Raw genomic sequence first — 18,213 nt, forward strand, 5'->3', positions numbered from 1 at the left:
TCAATCATATCTGAACAGGCTATTACGTGCATGTACCTCAATCATTTTCTTAAAGCTAGCTATGTTAGGTGCACGGACAGCATCCTCAGGCAGTGAGTTCCAAACAGCAATGCATCTGACAGAGAAAAAGCGCTTTCTAGTGTCTGTGTGGATTTTGAGATGCCAGTGAATCATTAATGGCACCTTTGACTGTTAATGCCATTTATTTGCACTTTCATCCTACTATCTACCTGAATTGATCAGAATAAGTAATACGTTCTGATGGTTAGGTGCAGAAACATGTCCCAACCCAATCCATATAAAGGACAAAACTTAATATTTGAATGATGATTATGAATAAAAAATGAATGAATGAATGAATGAATGAATGAATGAATGAATGAATGAATGAATGAATGAATCGATAAATTAATTATTGAGCATTGATATAATGATCAATGAATGATAATGAATTAATGTTTAAATGAATAAATGAATGAACTCAGAACCAGGTGTGTCAAATCATGGCCAGACAGCCAGAGAATCGTCAAGCTTCCTATTGCTTATTAGTTCTATGATGGTTCATACATTTACAAGCTATTAATTTGCTTCCTAAGCTAGACTGAGATGGTAGGTGTAAGCTCTCACACCTGGTTAGTGCTTAAACTAGGTAGGTAGTTACCTGTTGTTATTCACAAATACAGATAGATGGAATCCTTACTCCTTGCCACCTGCTCTTGGCTCTTGCTATGGGCTGGGTCATGGGTGGCTAGGTGGCTCGGATCATTACTTGACTAGTGAGGTACTTTGAGAGAGAAGTATCTGATTTCTCTGAGTGTCATCATATCCCTGTTCTGTTTGTCTTCCACAGACTGCTGTAATTGGACTGCTAGCAGTGCATCTGTCACCTGCCACTGCACTGCTGCCACCTGACAGCTGTCGCGGTTGTCTGGTCAGCCGCCGGCCGTCACGATGAGTTTGAAGCGGATCCGGCGGCGTCTCTCGCAGGCGTTCCGTCCCGGCGAGGGGTCACTGACCGACCTGGCCGAGCACATCACACCAGAGGAGGAGGCCGACCTCAGCAAACGTGAGTGGAGAGAGTGAGGGAGAAGGAGAGGGGACAGAAGATGTGGGAGAGTGTGAGAGGGGATAGAGGACACTGGACTGAGAGGTGGGGAAAGGATGGTGACAAGAGAGCAGGGATGGAGAGAAAGTGTAGCAGCTGTCCATAGAGCTAGGTGAAATGGTAAGGATGTGCTGTTCTGTTTATAATGCGCTGAATTTAACACTTTCAGGGATATAAAATGTATAAACAGCTGGAAAATGTGTGGATGGTATATTAAGTAATATGAATGGTAAAGCGGCTGGCAAGAGGACAGGAAGGAAGGAAGTAGGGTCTAGCATACAGTGGATTTGACAAAGGAAGCACAGTAATTTAGAGGTGGGAGATAAAGAAGTGTTAACTGAGTGATTTGGGGTATAACAGCGTAGCTGAAAATACAGTTGGGAGTCAGATTGAGTGAACGTTCACCTGAAAGTCGGACGAAGCGAGAAAGTACGGGACTAGTTCATGCGTGCGACTTTGGGGAGGAAACACTGGCGGATCCTGGGGGGGGTCCACGGGGTCATGACCCCCCCCAAAAGGTCTGAGAGGGTCATTTGACCCCCCCCAAAAGCCGAAGACCTAAATGCGCTATAGACGCCGTCTTGCATGCTCAAAATCACCTGTCAAACACTTCTGAGCTAATACCTTTGTTTTTCTGGATCGTGTTGCGTGAAAAGGCGTATTGAAGACCAGAATCTTACTCGTTTTTGTCTCAACCGTGCGAGCACCAGGGGATGATCCAGGAAAACTCCAAGGGGATGGTCATGAATTTAATTCGTGGTGCCCCTACCTATACGCAAAATTAAAAACTCAACGGATTTCGGTCACTTAATTTTGGTGATGTCCTATTTTCATTTTTTATTTTGTTTGTTTTATTTTTAGTGCCCCTGGGCCCTGGCAGGTCAAAATCACGTCTGAGGCGAAAGAAATTCACGGGAATCCCAAAAATCACGTCAGGACATTCAGGGCCCTCTGACCAGCCTGACAGCTAGGGCCCTTCTTACTTCCTGGGGCCTCCAGTGAATAACCGCTAGTGTCTGTGTCTGACCGCTAGGGCCCCTCTGACTCCTCAGTAGGTAGGAGGCCCTCTGTAGAGGAGGTCCTCTGTAGAAAGGAGGCCCTCAGTAGAGAGGAGGCCCCCTGTAGAGAGGAGACCCCTTTAAAGAGGAGGCCCTCTGTAGAGAGGAGACCTGCTGTAGAGAGAAGGCTCTATGTAGAGAGGAGGCCCTGTGTAGAGAGGAGGCCCTCTGTGGAAAGGAGACCGCCTGAATGCAGAAGGCCCTCTGAAGAGTGGAGACCCGCTGTAGAGAAGAGGCCCTCTGAAGAAAGGAGGCCCTCTGTAGAGAAGAGGCCCTCTGAAGAGAGGAGGCCCTTTGCAGAGATGAGGTCCTCTGGCTCTTTGAAGAGAGGAGGCCCTCTGTAAAGGAGGCCCTCTTAAAGGGAGAGACCCTCAGTAGAGAGGAAGCCCTCTGTAGAGAGGAGGCCCTGTAGCTTCTGTAGTTAAGAGGCCCTGTGAAAAGAGGAGGCCCGCAGTAGAGATCGGTGGTCCTCTGTAGAGAGGAGGCCCCCTCTGTGTTTTGACAAATGTTTTTGCAAATTTTTCGCGGCGCTTCGCGCCGCCGATTTATGTACATACGTACAGGTCAATACGAAATCTTGACTGTAATTACATAAACCAACCGTGTCAAATTGAATCAGAGTTCATATGTGTGCTGTAAAGGAACTCCGGCTTGTACTGCAATGCTAAAAGGGTGGTAAAATTTGTGTTTTGGAGCTGTGTTTCGACACATTCTTTTGCAAATTTTCTCGGCGCTTCGCGCCGCCGATTTATACACCAATCAATAAGAGAGAAATAACAGTGACTGTAATAACACCAACCGTGTCAAATTGAATCGGAATTCATATGTGTACTGTGAAGGAACTCCGGCTTGTACTAGCATGCTAAAAAGGTTGTAATATTTGTGTTTTAGAGCTGTGTTTTGACAACTTTTTTTTGCAAATTTTTGCGGCGCTTCGCGCCGCCGATTCATACACAGGTCAATAAGAGAGATCGTGACTGTATGCTACTATTTACTAATGCATTAGGCTAAAAGTGAGGTAACTATATCTACTTCTGGGTTTTTAAGTCGGTCGACCCGCCTCCCCCCCCCCCCCCAGTAAAAAATCCGTGGCGACGCTCCTATATAGGTGGGTTTCACTAACTAAAACTACTGAGCCGAGTGACTTACGATAAAACTTCATCTTATAAACGACGAAGATCAAATGTCATTTTTTGATCTCGACATACTCGCTCCCTACCCCCCCCCCCCCGGTCGTCAGAATTCATTCACCAGACCTGGGATGTCGGCCGACTGGTGACCCCCCCCAAAACGACCCCCTAGATCCGCCCTTGGGAGGAAAGGGAGCTTTAGGTGTAGGAACTGTAGAACAGAAAATGTGATACTGATCGGTTAAGCCGACCAGATAAGGCATAAGATCTTATATGTAAGATCTCTATGGAGCCAATAGAGATATGTTAAAACTCTATGGAGCCAACTGTGTTTATCGATAGGACCTAGGACCACAATGTATCTCAATATATGATGAAGTATATTCACATTCCACATACCGACTCGTGGACAGGTCTTGCTAGATATCTGTTATGGCGTGGTAAGTCGTTATTCAACCATTATATACCACCTTTTTATGTGTATTTGCCTTAGCATGTGTACTTCGGTTGCATTGTTATGGCTTTGCAACGGTAATAACAAAGGATTTATTTGATGATCTTCAAACTTTATTTTGCTTATGTAGGTACTAGTTATTTGCCAATTCAAGTACCTGCTGGCTAACAGTGTTTTCACTGCTACCGCATTTCAGAGTTATAGTGGAGCAAAAAAAGGTGCTTGTATACTCTGAAATTGCCCCATCATCTTCAACAGTTATTTTGTTAATATTAACTTAGACGTAACTTCATACTGATCCCCGACCCTGTTACTGTGTTTTCAGGCATGGTATGAAACCCTCATGCATGGTATGAAATTCGCCGCCTACAACTGACATTTCCAGGATCTCCAGACCCAGACGTGGCTATAATGAGTTTATTATTTCAGCTAAAAGCGATATCCTTTGTCTGAATGCCTGTTACTTCATCAGGATACGCTAGGTAGTCTGCCTGCTCGTGACCGATCAGTCGCTCAGATAAAAAAAAACTTTTTTATGACGATTTATGCCCGCTCATTTTCATACATGTGACGCTAGAGACGATAGGCTAGCAGCTGATCAGCCGCTCTTCTCAGTTGTGAATAGTTAAAACTGTGGCTCGATCGCCGCTACTTTCACCTTTCAGTACTTGTAAGCGTCAACTTGAGGTGTCATACCGACCCATACAGTGTCATGCCGAAAGAGTGGTCTTAATCTGCGTCGCGTGGTATTGTACGGGCTACGACCGCACCTTGAATGCCAATATTATACCACCGGCCGTCGAGCCGTGTCTGACCGGTTGTCCTGCATATCCCGATCCACAGGCAGCTCGTCCGGTGGTCTGTTCAACAAGGCCGGTCGGCGCTTCTCGCTGTCTCAGAGCCGCGTCTTCGACCCTGCCCAGAACGGTAAGTGGCCGACCCGGACCCGGCCGTACCCCACCCCGTGCCCCTACACTGTGGGGCGTCAACGGTGCCCCAACCTCGTGCGTTTACCCCTTGCCTACCACACCTTGCAACGAACCCGGCTATCCTAGTCCAATGCCCCTAACCCTGCTCACCCTAACCCCGAACACCGTGCGGCAGTTCGGCCGCCGCTCTGGGCTCCCTACGCCATCTAGCGCTGAGGACGGGATACTGTGATGTGCTCGAGCGGCGCTAGGAGTGCCTGATGGCTGCGACAGAGATCGCATTTATCGAATCAGTTTTGTACCAATTTCATTAGAGTGGGCTTGAGCGTTGCTGGTATTCTGAAAGAAGCATGGTTTAACAGTAGCAAACACCGGATGAGCCGACACCTGCCTCTAATTTTCCTTACAAGTCTCATCCAGGATTTCTTCTTTTGTGTCCGGGGCCGTCGTATGGTCGTTATGGCACTACTACATGGAGGGCGGTAAAGTAATCTAGGCAGGGCCTTTCGGTATGACAGCTGACTTCTCACGCAGTATTTTAGCCTGCTTGCTCCGTTATCTTCCCTGAAGCTCCTGGGGTGTGGTGGGACGTTGCGTCAAGAAAATATATAACTTTTTTAGGCTGGGAAGTGAATCTTATCAGTGGAGAAAAGGTATGTCTTTTTAGTTATCTGATGGGAGTCTCATTTCATCTGTAAGTGCAGTGCCTTTGTTGATCCAGGCTGCTACTGAGAAGAAATGATACGAATCTCTTCGAATTGTGTTTTTCTTTCTTCTGTCTCAACTTCTTTCGCTGTACATATCGCAGAGTTTAATTTATTTCATTGAAATACTATTCAGAAGGTCAAGGATAAGTCACCAAGACTTTCCTCTTGAGCTTGAGTGCATTTTATTCCCTGCAGAGACCAATGAAAAGTAATATGATGATTCATCGCAGGCTCCAACGAGGGATTATCAAAGCGAAGTTATTGTTGGTCGTAAGAGTCTCGTCTACTCTTATTACTTTTCTGGTATGGTACCGTTTGTGAGTGAAATGCTTATGTCGATTGTCGATTTTCGCACGGTTCAACCGAGTACAGATGGGATCATTTTTTTCATAATTGACCATATTGCTCTCCGACTGTGGCACCTGGGACAGGTGTTTATTTTCAGAACGAATCGCTGTTTTGACAGCAGTTCTGACATAGCAGGATTCTGGCTCCACCGCCATCCCAGGAGTGATCCTGACATCCGACGGCCAAAACGAACTACCCCACACATCGGACACACACTGCAAATGAGCGCCGTCGGCGTCACAGTCGCCTCTCATTATCTGCCCCAGCACTCATTACGGCCATTACCGGCGGCCGGCGGCGGCTGACGTCATTGGCCGCCGGTGACGTCACTGGGCTGCCGTTGGGCTGTCAGATTTATGGTCTGTGATTTACGGACTGGTTGGCTGATCGGCCCGGCGACGGTCGGTCGGACCGCTGAACCTTTCGAGGCTGTCGTTTTGTGGCCAGCCGGTGATTTGGTGACGTTTGACGTAGGCACGGCGCGCTGCTGCGTTGTGCATTGATTATTGATAGACAAATTAGGAAGCCGGGAACGAATCCTTGACTGCTTTTGATTGCTCTGTTGATGACCCTGGCACTTTGTTCAATTGTAGGTATATTTAAGTATTACGATGAGTCGATTAATCCTTTGCCTCTCAATATTTCCACTTGCTTAAAACTAACTTAATGCGTACTTGGCTATGACGCTAGAAGTCCATTTCGGAAATTGCATCCCGGCGTCAGATAATGCATGTTGTTGCGACCGCCAGCAGACAGGCTTGTACATTAACTTCCTCGGCTCGGCTCTCACAAGCCGTCTGTGGAACTAATACCCACTCCTTTTTACCGTAACGTCGCTCGCGAGGTTCGCGGAATTATTCGGCAATTAATCAATTCATCCTGTCAAACCTCTGCGATGCAGGCTGGTTGCAGCTATCGATCGCTGTGAGCGCCGACGTCCACCGCTAGCCCTCCCTCCCCGGGCCGGGACGGCTGCTCCCAGCGGCCTGGAATGTGCCGCCGACGGCCTTGGGCGGCGAAAACCCCTCTCCTGCAGCGGCGGCAGGGGTGGGCGGTAGGAACCTTCTCTGGTGAGGCCGCCGGTGACACTGTTACTGGAAATCCCCTAGTGACTGCCATTGGTGGTGACAGTGGTTTTGTGCTGTTGGTGCTTCATTGCTGCCGTTTTTGTAGATGGTGTCGATGGTGCAATTATTTCTCCATTGGCAGCATGCCAGCAGTGTTCAATGTGGAGCAACGGCACTGCTGCCGACAACTGTACGACAGGCTGCCTGTGTCCGGCATCTGCTGCCCCTTCCCCCTCCTCCCCTCTCTGCGCCTGTCTCCGCCGCTGCTGACGCGGCTGCCCTGCCAGTTCCAGCCGCCGCTACTGCCGCTTCTGTTGCTGTCACTGCTGTTTGCACCACGCGAAGCCAGGCGTCTGGTAGAGATGCACGCCTGTTGTCGACTGAAGTCCAGATGTTCGACACACTGACCGACTTGTCCCGCTCCAAAGGCGCCTCACGCAATGTTTACCCCGCCACTGGGTGAAATATGCCGCTCTCGAGAAAACGCGTGGTGATACGCATTGAGGAATAGCTACGGGCCAGCGTCCAATACGCACACGGCGAGGAGCCTGTCTCCTTCCCAGCGACCCAGGTGCAGTGAATTAGTGCTCAGTCGCTTTGCAAACACTTTGGCCTCGAACTTTGCCATACTTCCGCGGTGCTGTGCGCTCTGTCTGATGTATGTATGCATGCGTATGCACCTTGGTGGTAAGGTCGGGAAGAGGGTCGACCGATAGCTGCCTTTCTTCTCTTACTATTCCGACTCATCTCATCTTACTAACTCACCTGCTTTTTTACCGGCTCTCAATTGTATGTTCCTCTCGCTCACGAGTCTTTTTGCTTTGAACCATCTTCCATCTCTCTTTCTTCCTCTCTTTACCTTTCTCTTTTCCATCTCCCTCTCTTTCTCTCTCTCTCTCTCTCTCTCTCTCTCTCTCTCTCTCTCTCTCTCTCTCTCTCTCTCTCTCTCTCTCTCTCTCTCTCTCTCTCTCTCTCTCACTCTCTCACTCTCTCACTCTCTCTCTCTCTTTCTCTCTTCTTCTCCCTCTCTCCATCTCCCTCTTCGCTCCAGATTTTTTCGGTCCGTTCCGGCTGACCGGCTCTGCAGATCCAAACCGATCGAGAGCGCCGCTCCGCCGACGAAGAGGGTGAGAGGAACAGAGAGGGAGAGAGGGAGGGAGAGATGACATGTCACTCGGCCGGTCACACTGAAGGTGGGGCTGGAGCGGCGAATGACCAGCCTATAGTGGGAGAAGGAATGGTGGGTGGAGCATAAACGCTCTTCAGACGGTACCGGACTGTGCGATAATCGGATGAGTGGGGAGAGGAGGTGCTGTCATTGGGGCGTTGGAGGAAATGACCCGGAGATGGAGGGACGACAGAGGGCTAGTCTGAGCTGGTGAGAGGCTGAGCGGAGCGGGGAGTAGCGCTGAGCTGATCCCGAGCCAGCTGCTGAGCTGAGCCGAGCCAGGTGCTGAGCTGATCTGAGGTCCTAGCTCCAGGGACTGGGACCTGAGCGATGAGCGTGCCGGCGCCAATCAGATGCAGATTGGATTTTCCTACCATTCCCCTTACCCGGCAGGATTGTTCGCATTTCCTGTTGTTTTGCCGGCTCTGCCTCAATATCGTTTACCTTGTGGAGGTCGATTTATTCCGCTCCCGCTGTGCCGTTGACGAATGACCTGACAACCACTGGCGAAAGTAACAGCGTAGAATATCCGAATAAAGCTGCTATCGAAGGCGATAATGGTCTGTTCCAAGCGATAAACTACGCTTGTAGTGAACAGTTTTCAGTTATTTTTAGTAGGTTTCACCGTTTGTGTTATTGTTTCGGCTATTTCAAACTTTGCTCGAGTTGAAGCTGTTGCTAGTTTTTGTTACCATCTGCAGGCGGTACCCGATGGCCCTTTCCAGTCCACTAGGTTCAGCAGCAGTCGCCGGGCAAGTCTGCTGACATTGAGCCTCTGTGTAAACACAGCGCAGCAGACTGTGATCGTAACGCCGTGGAGACCATGCATCGAGCCCGATAAAACCTGGCCACTGTTTATTTCTACATTGGTTTTACAGCGGCCATTTTTATGCAGCAAGAGTCGACTACATTGGTCTCCACAGCATGACATACACGCTGTATGTACTGTGCAATCTGTGTACTCTCTATGTTTTACACAGGCTGAGTGTTGAGCCTCGCCGCGCCCATCGCCGCAGCACGGTGGCCAGCCACCTTCAGGCTCTGATTGGGTCACCAAGGCGATATTCCCGGCCGTTACCCAGCCAACTGACCATGGCGGTGTAGCAGAGCGATCTAAGCAGCAATATCCGGCAAGCTGGCCGCGAGGGCAGTGGAGAAGGCAGTGCTGGTTGATTGAGGGCGGTGCTGGGCGGAGTAAAGCTGGCCAGCAGAGAATGAACCTCGTGTCAACGGAGCTACGAGCCAGTTCGCTGGGTGCTGACCACCGACTGCCTGCTGGTGCTGATCGCCGGCTGCTCTTCTGACCGCTGCGCTGGCCGCTAGTCGCTGACCGCCCTCTGGTGCTGACCGCTCTTCTGACCGCCGGCCGCTGGCCGCCCTCTGGTGCTGACCGCTCTTCTGACCGCCGCTGCTGACCAGATGGTAATGGCATTCGCAGCGGCCGATGGAGCTCCAAACAAACCCAGGCGGCAGTGTAAGCAACCGGCACCAGCGGCGGCCGCAGGCGGGCAGGCTGTTGGCCGGCCAAATGTATCCGGTCATGACCCAGTCGGCAAATACACCGACTAAGAGACGCACTGGCAGTGGTTCGGAATATCGGAATTCCACGCCGGGAATCATTGCCGGCTCGATTTCTGCCAGAGACATTTGCATGCAATTGAAAGTTGGAGCAAACTTTGGTTACGACAGTTACGAGGAACGTGCGTGAGATGAATGAGAAAAGTTGGCCGTTTGTCCCAATTGGGTGTGTGTCTCTGATACGTTTCTCTGGATTAATTAACAGTCCGGGTACCGTTATTTGACCAAGGCACGGACGAGGTGTAAGAGGCTGGCAAGGCTTCCAAAAACAGACTTATTACTCTGTCCGTGGATACTTATTTCGCTGCCGAGTAGCGTGGAGCAGTGGATGAAAACATGGCTATTAGCTGTGAACCGTTTGCTATTCCGTTGCAGGCGGCAATCTATTGCAAGGCCGTTGCATGCTAACTTGGACGTGGACTGAGAAAACTGAGATTATGCTGCCCGTGCCCTGTAGAGGGTTTTTCTTGCTATGCAACTAACAGGTTACCAAGCGCCAAAGGGCTGGGACTAGCTTTGGGGCTTTTGGGTGAAAGATCACTGCCATAGGTCACGCTTATAGATGGAGTTCAAACCTGTCATCAAGGTCCCTTAGCTCAGTTGGTAGAGCGTTGGACTCCGCGTGGTTAGAGCACGCGTTCCTGGTTACAACAGTCCGGGTTCGAAGCGCGGCGGGCGCTTGTCATCTATGGGCCTCCTGACAGGTATGGTTGCGGTTGGTGGCAGGCCGTAGCGAGGCGAAGTCATTGAGGGGACTGGCCGTGCGCAGCTATGTGCGCACGTTTAACTTTCGACTCTAAATTCTGCCATAGAACTGGAATTGCGCGATCGGAGGGTAGAGGGCAGGGTCACCGCAACAAGCTTCGCTTAGCGGTGGCTCTGTCCTTGTGAATCCTTCCTATCAAAAGGCTCGGACTAAATTTGTAAACAAGGTAAAATAGCTGTCGAGACCTCGCATCTCTGGTAAATGTGAAACATTGCTCCGTACTTTCGGAAAAATGACGCTCGCCAAATGACGTATGCTAGCATTACACCATTTTTTGTTTGCACCCGGATCTTTTTGAAACTAGAGCTTCGCTGCACCATATTCTGTCCGTATCTGTGTCCGGGTTTTGTGCGACGAACGTATGCGTCTGTTCTGTAACACACTGCATGTCTATAGGTTTTGGTTTAATAATTAGCCGCAGAATCAGCTAGCTCTCGCTCTGCACACTCGGCAAACTTATTGCCGTTTCAGTGCTTTGATATCTCTGTCTGGCAAGTTTCCCTAATCCAGCTCAACCGTTGAGATCTCTAGGAGACGCTGCGGAGCTTCTCGCACACCTCTGGCCGGTGGTCCTCGGTGACCGATCTCCATGGCAACCAGAGGGGTGTGACAGTGCTGACTAGAGATGTCAATCGGATACCAACTTTTTGGTATACCGATACCAAACCGATACCAACTTGGTATTTGGTATTTCAATCGTAATGTGTTTGGTATTTGGTTGGTATCATAAACCCTCACTAATGCATAAGAGACTAAGAAATCGGTAAAAAGTTGGCACTTCCATCATTTTCCCAAGTTGGTTTGGTTTCGGTACTTTCTCGTGGTTCTGGTTGGTATTTGGTTTGGTATCGGTATTCCGATTTTCCGTAATTGACATCACTAGTGCTGACACTACTGACACGGGGCCGCCCGCGGGGCTCACACCGGCTCCGGCTGTGAGCCTCCCTCCCGGCGGAGGGGCGCAGCCTCCCCTCCGGGACCGGCGGCCGGCAGGGGCGGGCGGCTGGCGCTGAGTCACCTCCGCCGCCGCCGCCGCTGCTCTGGGCGGCTGCTAGTGCTGACGTCACTGAGCCGCCACCGCCGCCGGCGGGCGGCTGGCGGACCGGCCGGCCGGCCGGCTATCGCTGCCTCGGTCGATAGGCGGCGCAGTCGGGAGCAGTGCCGAGCGCAGGGACGAACGCGCGCCGCTGCGCTGCGCTGTGCCGCGCGCCACTGGCGATCAGCTCGTGCCGGACGGGGAGGGGACCGGACCGTCTCGGAGACGGGCCGCAGCGCTGCTCACCGACGGACGCCACCGAGCCGCTCGCCATGGAGATAAAGACGCTGCAGAAGAGCAGCACCTTCAACTCGCTGTCGAGCGGCACGCAGAAGATCGGCAGCTGGTTCTCGCAGCTGGGCGAACGACGCCGCAAGAGTGTCATCCGCAAGAGCGTCACACTCAGCGCCGGTCTTGGTGAGTGTTGCTGGAGATGGAACTGGCCGCTCGAATCCCTAAAAATGCCCTGTACTAGGTTTTATCATGTTAGAGAGGGGAGAGCAATGAATGGCTATTTAGTTGCTTCCAATCTCGTCCATCAAAGAGTAAAATTGCTATGATCTTTTAGAAGAAAGCACTCCTATAGCTTTTGATACTCCGTCGGAGATCAATGTTACTCTGCTCGTAACTTCACTTCGTTGATTTTCCCTGCGAGTGATCGCGGCAAGGCCCTCTAGATCGCGGCCTTCCCCGGTATCGTCCACTGCTCGTTACTGTCCTCTGCTGGGTGAACAGTTCCTGTCGTTCCTCCGTCCGCCGCTCCTCGCCGTATTCCCCGCGGGCCGCTGTCAGATCCCCAGTGAGATAGAGGGCGGGGAAATGGGGCCTGATCGGTCGGCGAGGGATGGGATGGGCGGCGGCGGCGGCGCCCGTCCTTGCCCGGGGTGTCGATCGGTGAATTGCTCGGGTTTTCGGCCGGTGAATGGACGATGGCCTGAGGCGGTCAGTTGTGGGCGGGCGGAGATGGGTTTGGAGTAGGCGGTCAGCGTCTGGCTGTGGAGCTGAGCTGATATTGTATTAGTGGAGGGTGATGTCAGCAGTCAGCGGCGGGACGAGCTGAGGTCTGCTGACTGAGGCTACCCGCAGCCCGTGCCACTTATAATACAGTTACCAGATTCGAGGCTGGTCAGCAGACTATTCTAACCTACCGGGTGGTCTGGTGTGGCCTCTCCATACTCCAGACTAGCGCAGGAGGCGCGGACCCGTCCAGCCGCGTGCCAGCGGCTCCCAGCGGCACGCGATGACTCACGACGACTACTCGGGGTCACTCCCGATGACTCGGACTTTGTGTCTCGGCGACTTCAGCTGTACTGAATAACACATCAGGCACAAGCCGGCTCTGCGGCTCGCCGGCAGGGTCCTGCAGTCGGCAGCTGCGGCCGCTGCAGGCCGTCCGTCCGTCCGTCTGTCCGTCTGTCCGTCAGTCCTCCGTTGCCCCCGGTGACGGACGGTGCCTGGATGGTTTCGCGGTACCCTCGTGCCGTATATGGAGCCGGGCGGCCGACCGGACCCGCGGCGGCTCCGGCTGGGCAGCCGGCCGGGCCGGGGTGTGCAGAGCGGCTCCCGGAGCCGGGCGGTGCCGACGGCGGCCCGGAAGCGGCCGTCAGCGGCGCCAGGACGGCCGCCTGACCTCGGAAACCGCCCCGGAACACGCCGCACCAGCTGAGGGACGCAGAAGTCACGTGACGCTCGTATACAGACCGGCACATAGGCAAGGAGGCATGGGGCGCCTTGAACTGAGCGGGACTATCTGCCCTAGGCGCTACGCTCATCTAATGGCGTCGAAGTTTTCGTGACTAGTATTCCGCTTAATGATGCTGCTTAAACTAGATCGAGTTAGTACTGGATTGAAGTGTCGTTTAATGAGGTGAAGTGTACCCGCTAACTGGCGCTCGTAGGTGCTTCTAGTAACCCTGATCCACCCTGTTTATCCCCATAAATTATGTTGAGTCATGGTCTGGCTCATCTTTGTTTTCCGACCAGCTGTTGCCCGGTGCGACTGTGAGCCGGTGGCGAAGTAGGCCGGTGCACGTTCTGGCCGGGTTAGTCTAATTCGGTGAGAGCAGACTCCGCCCTTCCTGTGTGTCAGCCGCTCTGCGGGTCAGCGGCGGCCTGTGCGTGCCGGCCCTGAATCACGCCCCGTGCCATGTTCGGTGTCTTATCGGCTGTGTTTCCCGTCATCGGCCATGGTTCTGGACGTCAGTGTGACGTGGAAACTGTCACCGGGTATCTGGGCGGTGGATGACGCAGAACCGGGTCTGGAGGACGTCAAGCTGGTAGAAACCGGTGGCTCTGGAAACTCACTAAACGTGGTGGAGTAGTAAGAAAAAAGAGCAAATTACTTGTGTGTGTTAACTCGTTCTCGACAGCTGCCTCTGGCTGGCCCGGGCGCCGTGCTGTCAGTTGCACGCAGCTCCTTCGCTGTTCCTTCCCATTTAGCGCCACCGCCGCATTGTAGACGCCGTCGAGTGGTCCTAAGGATGTTTCCGACAGCGGCAGCGGGCCGAGCCCGTCGCCGGTGTCGGACGCCGCCTGGCACCGGAAAATAATCGCCGCGCCGCCGAGGAAAATGGCACGGAAGCGGCCCAACATGACCTTATGCGGAGGCCTTCAGCGGGCGCTACCCAATGTTCCCCGTCAGGTATCGGCTGGGTGCGGACAGGTGGCGGCTGGGCGCCGGTCGCTGAGGGGTTACGGGGTGCCATGGGAACCCGCTGAGGCGGTATCGCGGCCGGCGCAGCTCCGAACTGGAATCGTCCTAATCCCCGGCCGAGAAGCTAACGTCCAGCTGTCAGGAAAAATTAAGCCCGGCTCAGGCCAGTTGGTTTATGATCACCTCGAGGATTAGACGGTCATTATATCTGGGCCAGAGCCGTTAGGAAGATATCTTTGAGCTGATTTAGCCCTAATTGTTCGCGGCGGCTTTCCCAAAGTTGGGAGTCAAGGCCGTTATTTCCTTGAGGCAATAACCATGGGAATTAAGGCTGTTATTTAAGGAATATCATGTTTCCCGGGTTTCATCAGTTCGCTTATGAGGGGCTTAAAACTTCATAGCGGGTGATGGAGGCGAATTAATGTTTCAATATGCCTCCGTCTGGAATTCAGCCCACGGTGCTATGTCTGAGGCCGGGCTTTGGTATGGCGGAGGCCTGTCATAGCGCTGGGACATCGCCGGATTACTGTGAGTGAGTGAATCATTCCCCAGAGTTGTGTGTTTTGAATTAGGAGCGCCGGACGTGACCGGTAAGGGAACAGGCGCTGGCCGTTGGAGATATGTCACGACCAGATTCTGAGTCATGAACTCACACGACAAGCCGATCAAAACGTGCCGGCTCGTCGGCAGAAAAGGGTTTATCGGCCACGCTGTGCGGCCCAGCGCGGCTCATAGGTATTTTACTTGCACAATCACAATCTGTGCTTAAGATTTTTACCGAAGTGGCACTCAGTTCCTCCGGTTGACTCGGTCATGGGAACACGCCTTGTATGATTGTCATCCTGAAATGGCTATGAAAAGTGTCGGCTTTCACTTTTCAGAGCCTTAAACGCAATCCGAAATTGCAGATATTGATGGCGCATGGGTACTAAAGTCGCATTGTTGCCACCGTCTGACCTCATTGTCGGACTGCTCTGCAATCTCTGTAGCTTATCTGGCTGACATTTACGGCGCCCTATTCGGTCGATGGTGTTTCATTTATGGCACGCACATGACATTTTGTTGGGTAGGTATAATTATCGTCCGCTGTCATTCTTGTACCATGGAATCTCGGTTATCATTGTTGTGGGCGGGCGGATGGTACCGAGAATCTAGCCCGAGACTGGCTAAATCGGGACTGGATTATAACCGGGACATTGTATTTGGTATTTGGAAAGTAATTAGCGCCCTCTGTCCACTGCAATGGGCAGAAGAAAACTGAGCTATCTGAAAAATTGAAACAGCGAGTATTCCTTTTAGTGGCCAATAGCATATCTATGCAATTGCAAAGGCTTACCAGTTACCTCATGCATGATCTGGCGTAAATAATGAAAATTGATTTTTTGGTGTTTCGTAGCGAAAACTGACCTGTGAAAGTGACAGTGGATTTAGTTCGGTGTACAGGGTGTCTCAAAAGCTCGTATACACATTTCCCATGCCCATAAAGCATATAAGAACCGGCCAAAAATTTAAGGTTTTTGTGTCTGTGTGCACACTAGACAAATATGCATGCTTTGACAACTGATTCGGGAGGTTGGAAATCAAACCCTTTGCTGTATCTCCAAAAATATTTGCCCATACCGATTTTCGTCGCTCCGTCAGCTGCCGGAGGCTGATAAAAGGTTACCAGCTTTCAAGCTCTTGTAAGGGAATCCCCTGCAGTTTCTGCGTCGGAATTAGGTTTGATGAGCTCCCCGGCAACATCCGCTTCTCCCTGAAAGCCGACAGCGTGCATCGACACCATCCGTGAGTATTTTGTAGGTCTTCTCTGGCGCTAACTCCTTCATGAATGACTGGCGCCGACCTCCCAAGCACCATTTTCCTTTTCAAAACAACCCCATTCCTGAACAAATGGGAAGTGCCAGGGGAAAAAAATTCGCAGCATATCGTAGAAGAATGTGTCGGCCATCTGTTTCTTAGACACATTGTGCAAATTTTGCAAATCCCAAACGCTCGTCATTCCCCATGCCAAGACCTTCGCTGGGTTGCGGAGTGTTTTCTTCAGGAGAGGTTCTGCTTTGTAAACGGCCAAAACCTGTCCATCGTGTGGTTTTGTCGGGATTTCGTGTCTAAAAGAAAGCTATTCGCTCCAGATCTGCCTCTTGAAACTTCGTTAGATAAAACTTTACATTAATTGACACTTTTGGAGGGTCAGTTGTCCTTGGTGTTGATGATTTTCGTGTTATTTTCCCCAAAAATTTAGCGTTCTAGATATTATAAACAATTTCAAATGATACTTTGTCTTTATTTTACGATGACCTGCAATTTTTGAAACTGGGTAACCTCTGTCTGTGAGCTTTTTGTCAGTTTTCAATAGTTATGCCTTCATTTTCAGCTGCTTTCCTGAGTACGAGTCTGCTGCCGTACGAGGGTCGTTCAAAACGCTGTTATGTCTCGCATGGTTTTGTCCTTCAAAAATTTTAGCCACCGTTTTTATTAGATGATCATCATGTTGTACTCATCCTCGCCGACACTTTGCCATGTGTCATTTCCGACTTAACCATTCCCATTACTCCTGAAACAGAGAGTTTCTCAGCCGACCCGATTTTGCGACCTCCATTTTCATGCTTGACCCATGGTCAGAGATGAACCCTTTTTGTGGGCTCATGAAGGGTCGAATGCGCTTGAAAACAATGCGACTGCTGGGGGAAGGTTGTTACCAATGCCCATGCAAAATTTCGACTGTTAATTCCTCGTTTATTCAGAATTATTGACAAAAAAGCATGGCTGGTACCTGTATGCGAACTTTTGAGACACCCTGTAAATCTTGAGTGCCTAGATCCTCTAACCGTTATCTCTAATTTGGCCTCTGCTCTGGCTCGTTCGAACAGCGCAGCTCTCGGCCCAATTCCGCGTAGTGCTCGTTTTTAGCGGCGGCGGCGCCGTGACCCTGGCCAAAGTACAGCGATGGGCGCGCTCCGCTGACTCAGGACGCGGTGGCTATCGTGGCCGCGGCGTCCGACGGTGACCGCCCCGGGTCCGACCGACCCCGGGTCGACCTGCGCGACCTCGGGCACGGGGCGTGTGCCGCTCGGCAGTTCCGACTGGCCAAGAGGTGTACGATCGGCCGGCGGTGTCCCTGGCAGGTCTGTCGGTGTTCATTTCCTCTTGACAGCGTCAGATCGACTGGGGATTGGCTATTTGCGTGCTGTCGCCGGTAGGTCGTCGCGGGTCATTAGCTGGTGTCGACTCGATATGATGTAATGATTTATTGACGGCTGATTATTCCGTGGGAAGACGGCCAGCGGTGCCTGATATTTGCCGAGTGGGCCATCACACGCATGGCTGGCCAGCCGCAGCTGGGCTAGCCAGAGCCGTGTTTGGCCTTGATCGATCAGAGTGGCACCGGCGAGGGCTGGCCGGTTTTATTTACCAGACCCGTCCTGCTTAACGCTCGAGCTCTGCTTTTAGAGTTAACAACTACTCGAGTTTCAAACAACTGGCGCGTGTGTATGCCGCACGTGAAGAGCTCACTCGAAGCTCTGTTTCGCTCAGGAGGTGGAGGTATGTTTGCGGTCTGCCAAGGGAAGCGTCCACTTTCCGGTAATGGTGTTAAGTAGCGGTCAGCGGCTGGATTGATGAGATATCCGGCGGTTGAGCTAATATCCGACGGTCAACAGCTGCCCGCTGACTGTCGAGTAACTGGTCAATGATAATTGATAACTCAAGGGTCACCACCGACCGGTGACCCGCGACCGTTGGGCGACGACCGGTCATTTGTGACCCATTGATGTTGGCCAGTGATCCATGATTGCTAACCTTTAACTGAGGCAGCAGCGGAAGACTGATCTCAGACCAAGGCTGTTGACCAGGGATGCGGAGCCGGAGCCGGAGTCGGAGCCGGAGCCGCCGGAGCCGGCATATTTTGCCCGGAGCCGGAGCCGGAGCCGGAGCCGTGAAACAATATAGCCCGGAGCCGGAGCCGGAGCCGGAGCCGCCAAAAAAGGGGGCGACTCCGGCTCCTTTTATTTTTTGAAGAGGAAAAAAATAATTGACCTATTTCGGTTTGACAGTACAACGCAGTGAAACATATCGTACTATTGGTCTCAATATAAGTGCCCAGGCGACCTGTAGTTTTGATGCGGTGAATACCCTCACCCTCGCCACAATGCGAGTGGGGGTGGCGCTGGCTGGGAGGAGGGGTGCACTCGGCCCGAGTTGTGGCGAGGGTAAGG

The 18,213-nt window shown here is 51.9% G+C and overlaps 1 protein-coding gene across 5 annotated transcripts in view; it reads left to right on the forward strand.

Moving 5' to 3' along the window:
• LOC122371403 (cyclin-dependent kinase 17-like) overlaps positions 1-18,213 on the forward strand; it is a 54,478-nt gene that overhangs the window by 1,241 nt on the left and 35,024 nt on the right. For 3 of the 5 annotated variants that reach the window (XM_043347715.1, XM_043347706.1, XM_043347721.1), the window contains exons 2-3: positions 851-1,066; positions 4,591-4,674. In XM_043347715.1, coding sequence (XP_043203650.1) covers positions 952-1,066; positions 4,591-4,674 — 199 coding nt within the window. In that variant the 5' untranslated portion in view covers positions 851-951. Of the gene's footprint in view, positions 1-850; positions 1,067-4,590; positions 4,675-11,105; positions 11,764-18,213 lie in introns of those variants that run through there. The other 2 variants (XM_043347730.1, XM_043347740.1) reach the window with 2 other exon arrangements.

This window comes from Amphibalanus amphitrite, unplaced genomic scaffold (assembly GCF_019059575.1).
Source record: "Amphibalanus amphitrite isolate SeventyFive unplaced genomic scaffold, NRLGWU_Aamphi_draft 000035F_arrow, whole genome shotgun sequence".
NCBI classification, from domain to species: domain Eukaryota; kingdom Metazoa; phylum Arthropoda; class Thecostraca; order Balanomorpha; family Balanidae; genus Amphibalanus; species Amphibalanus amphitrite.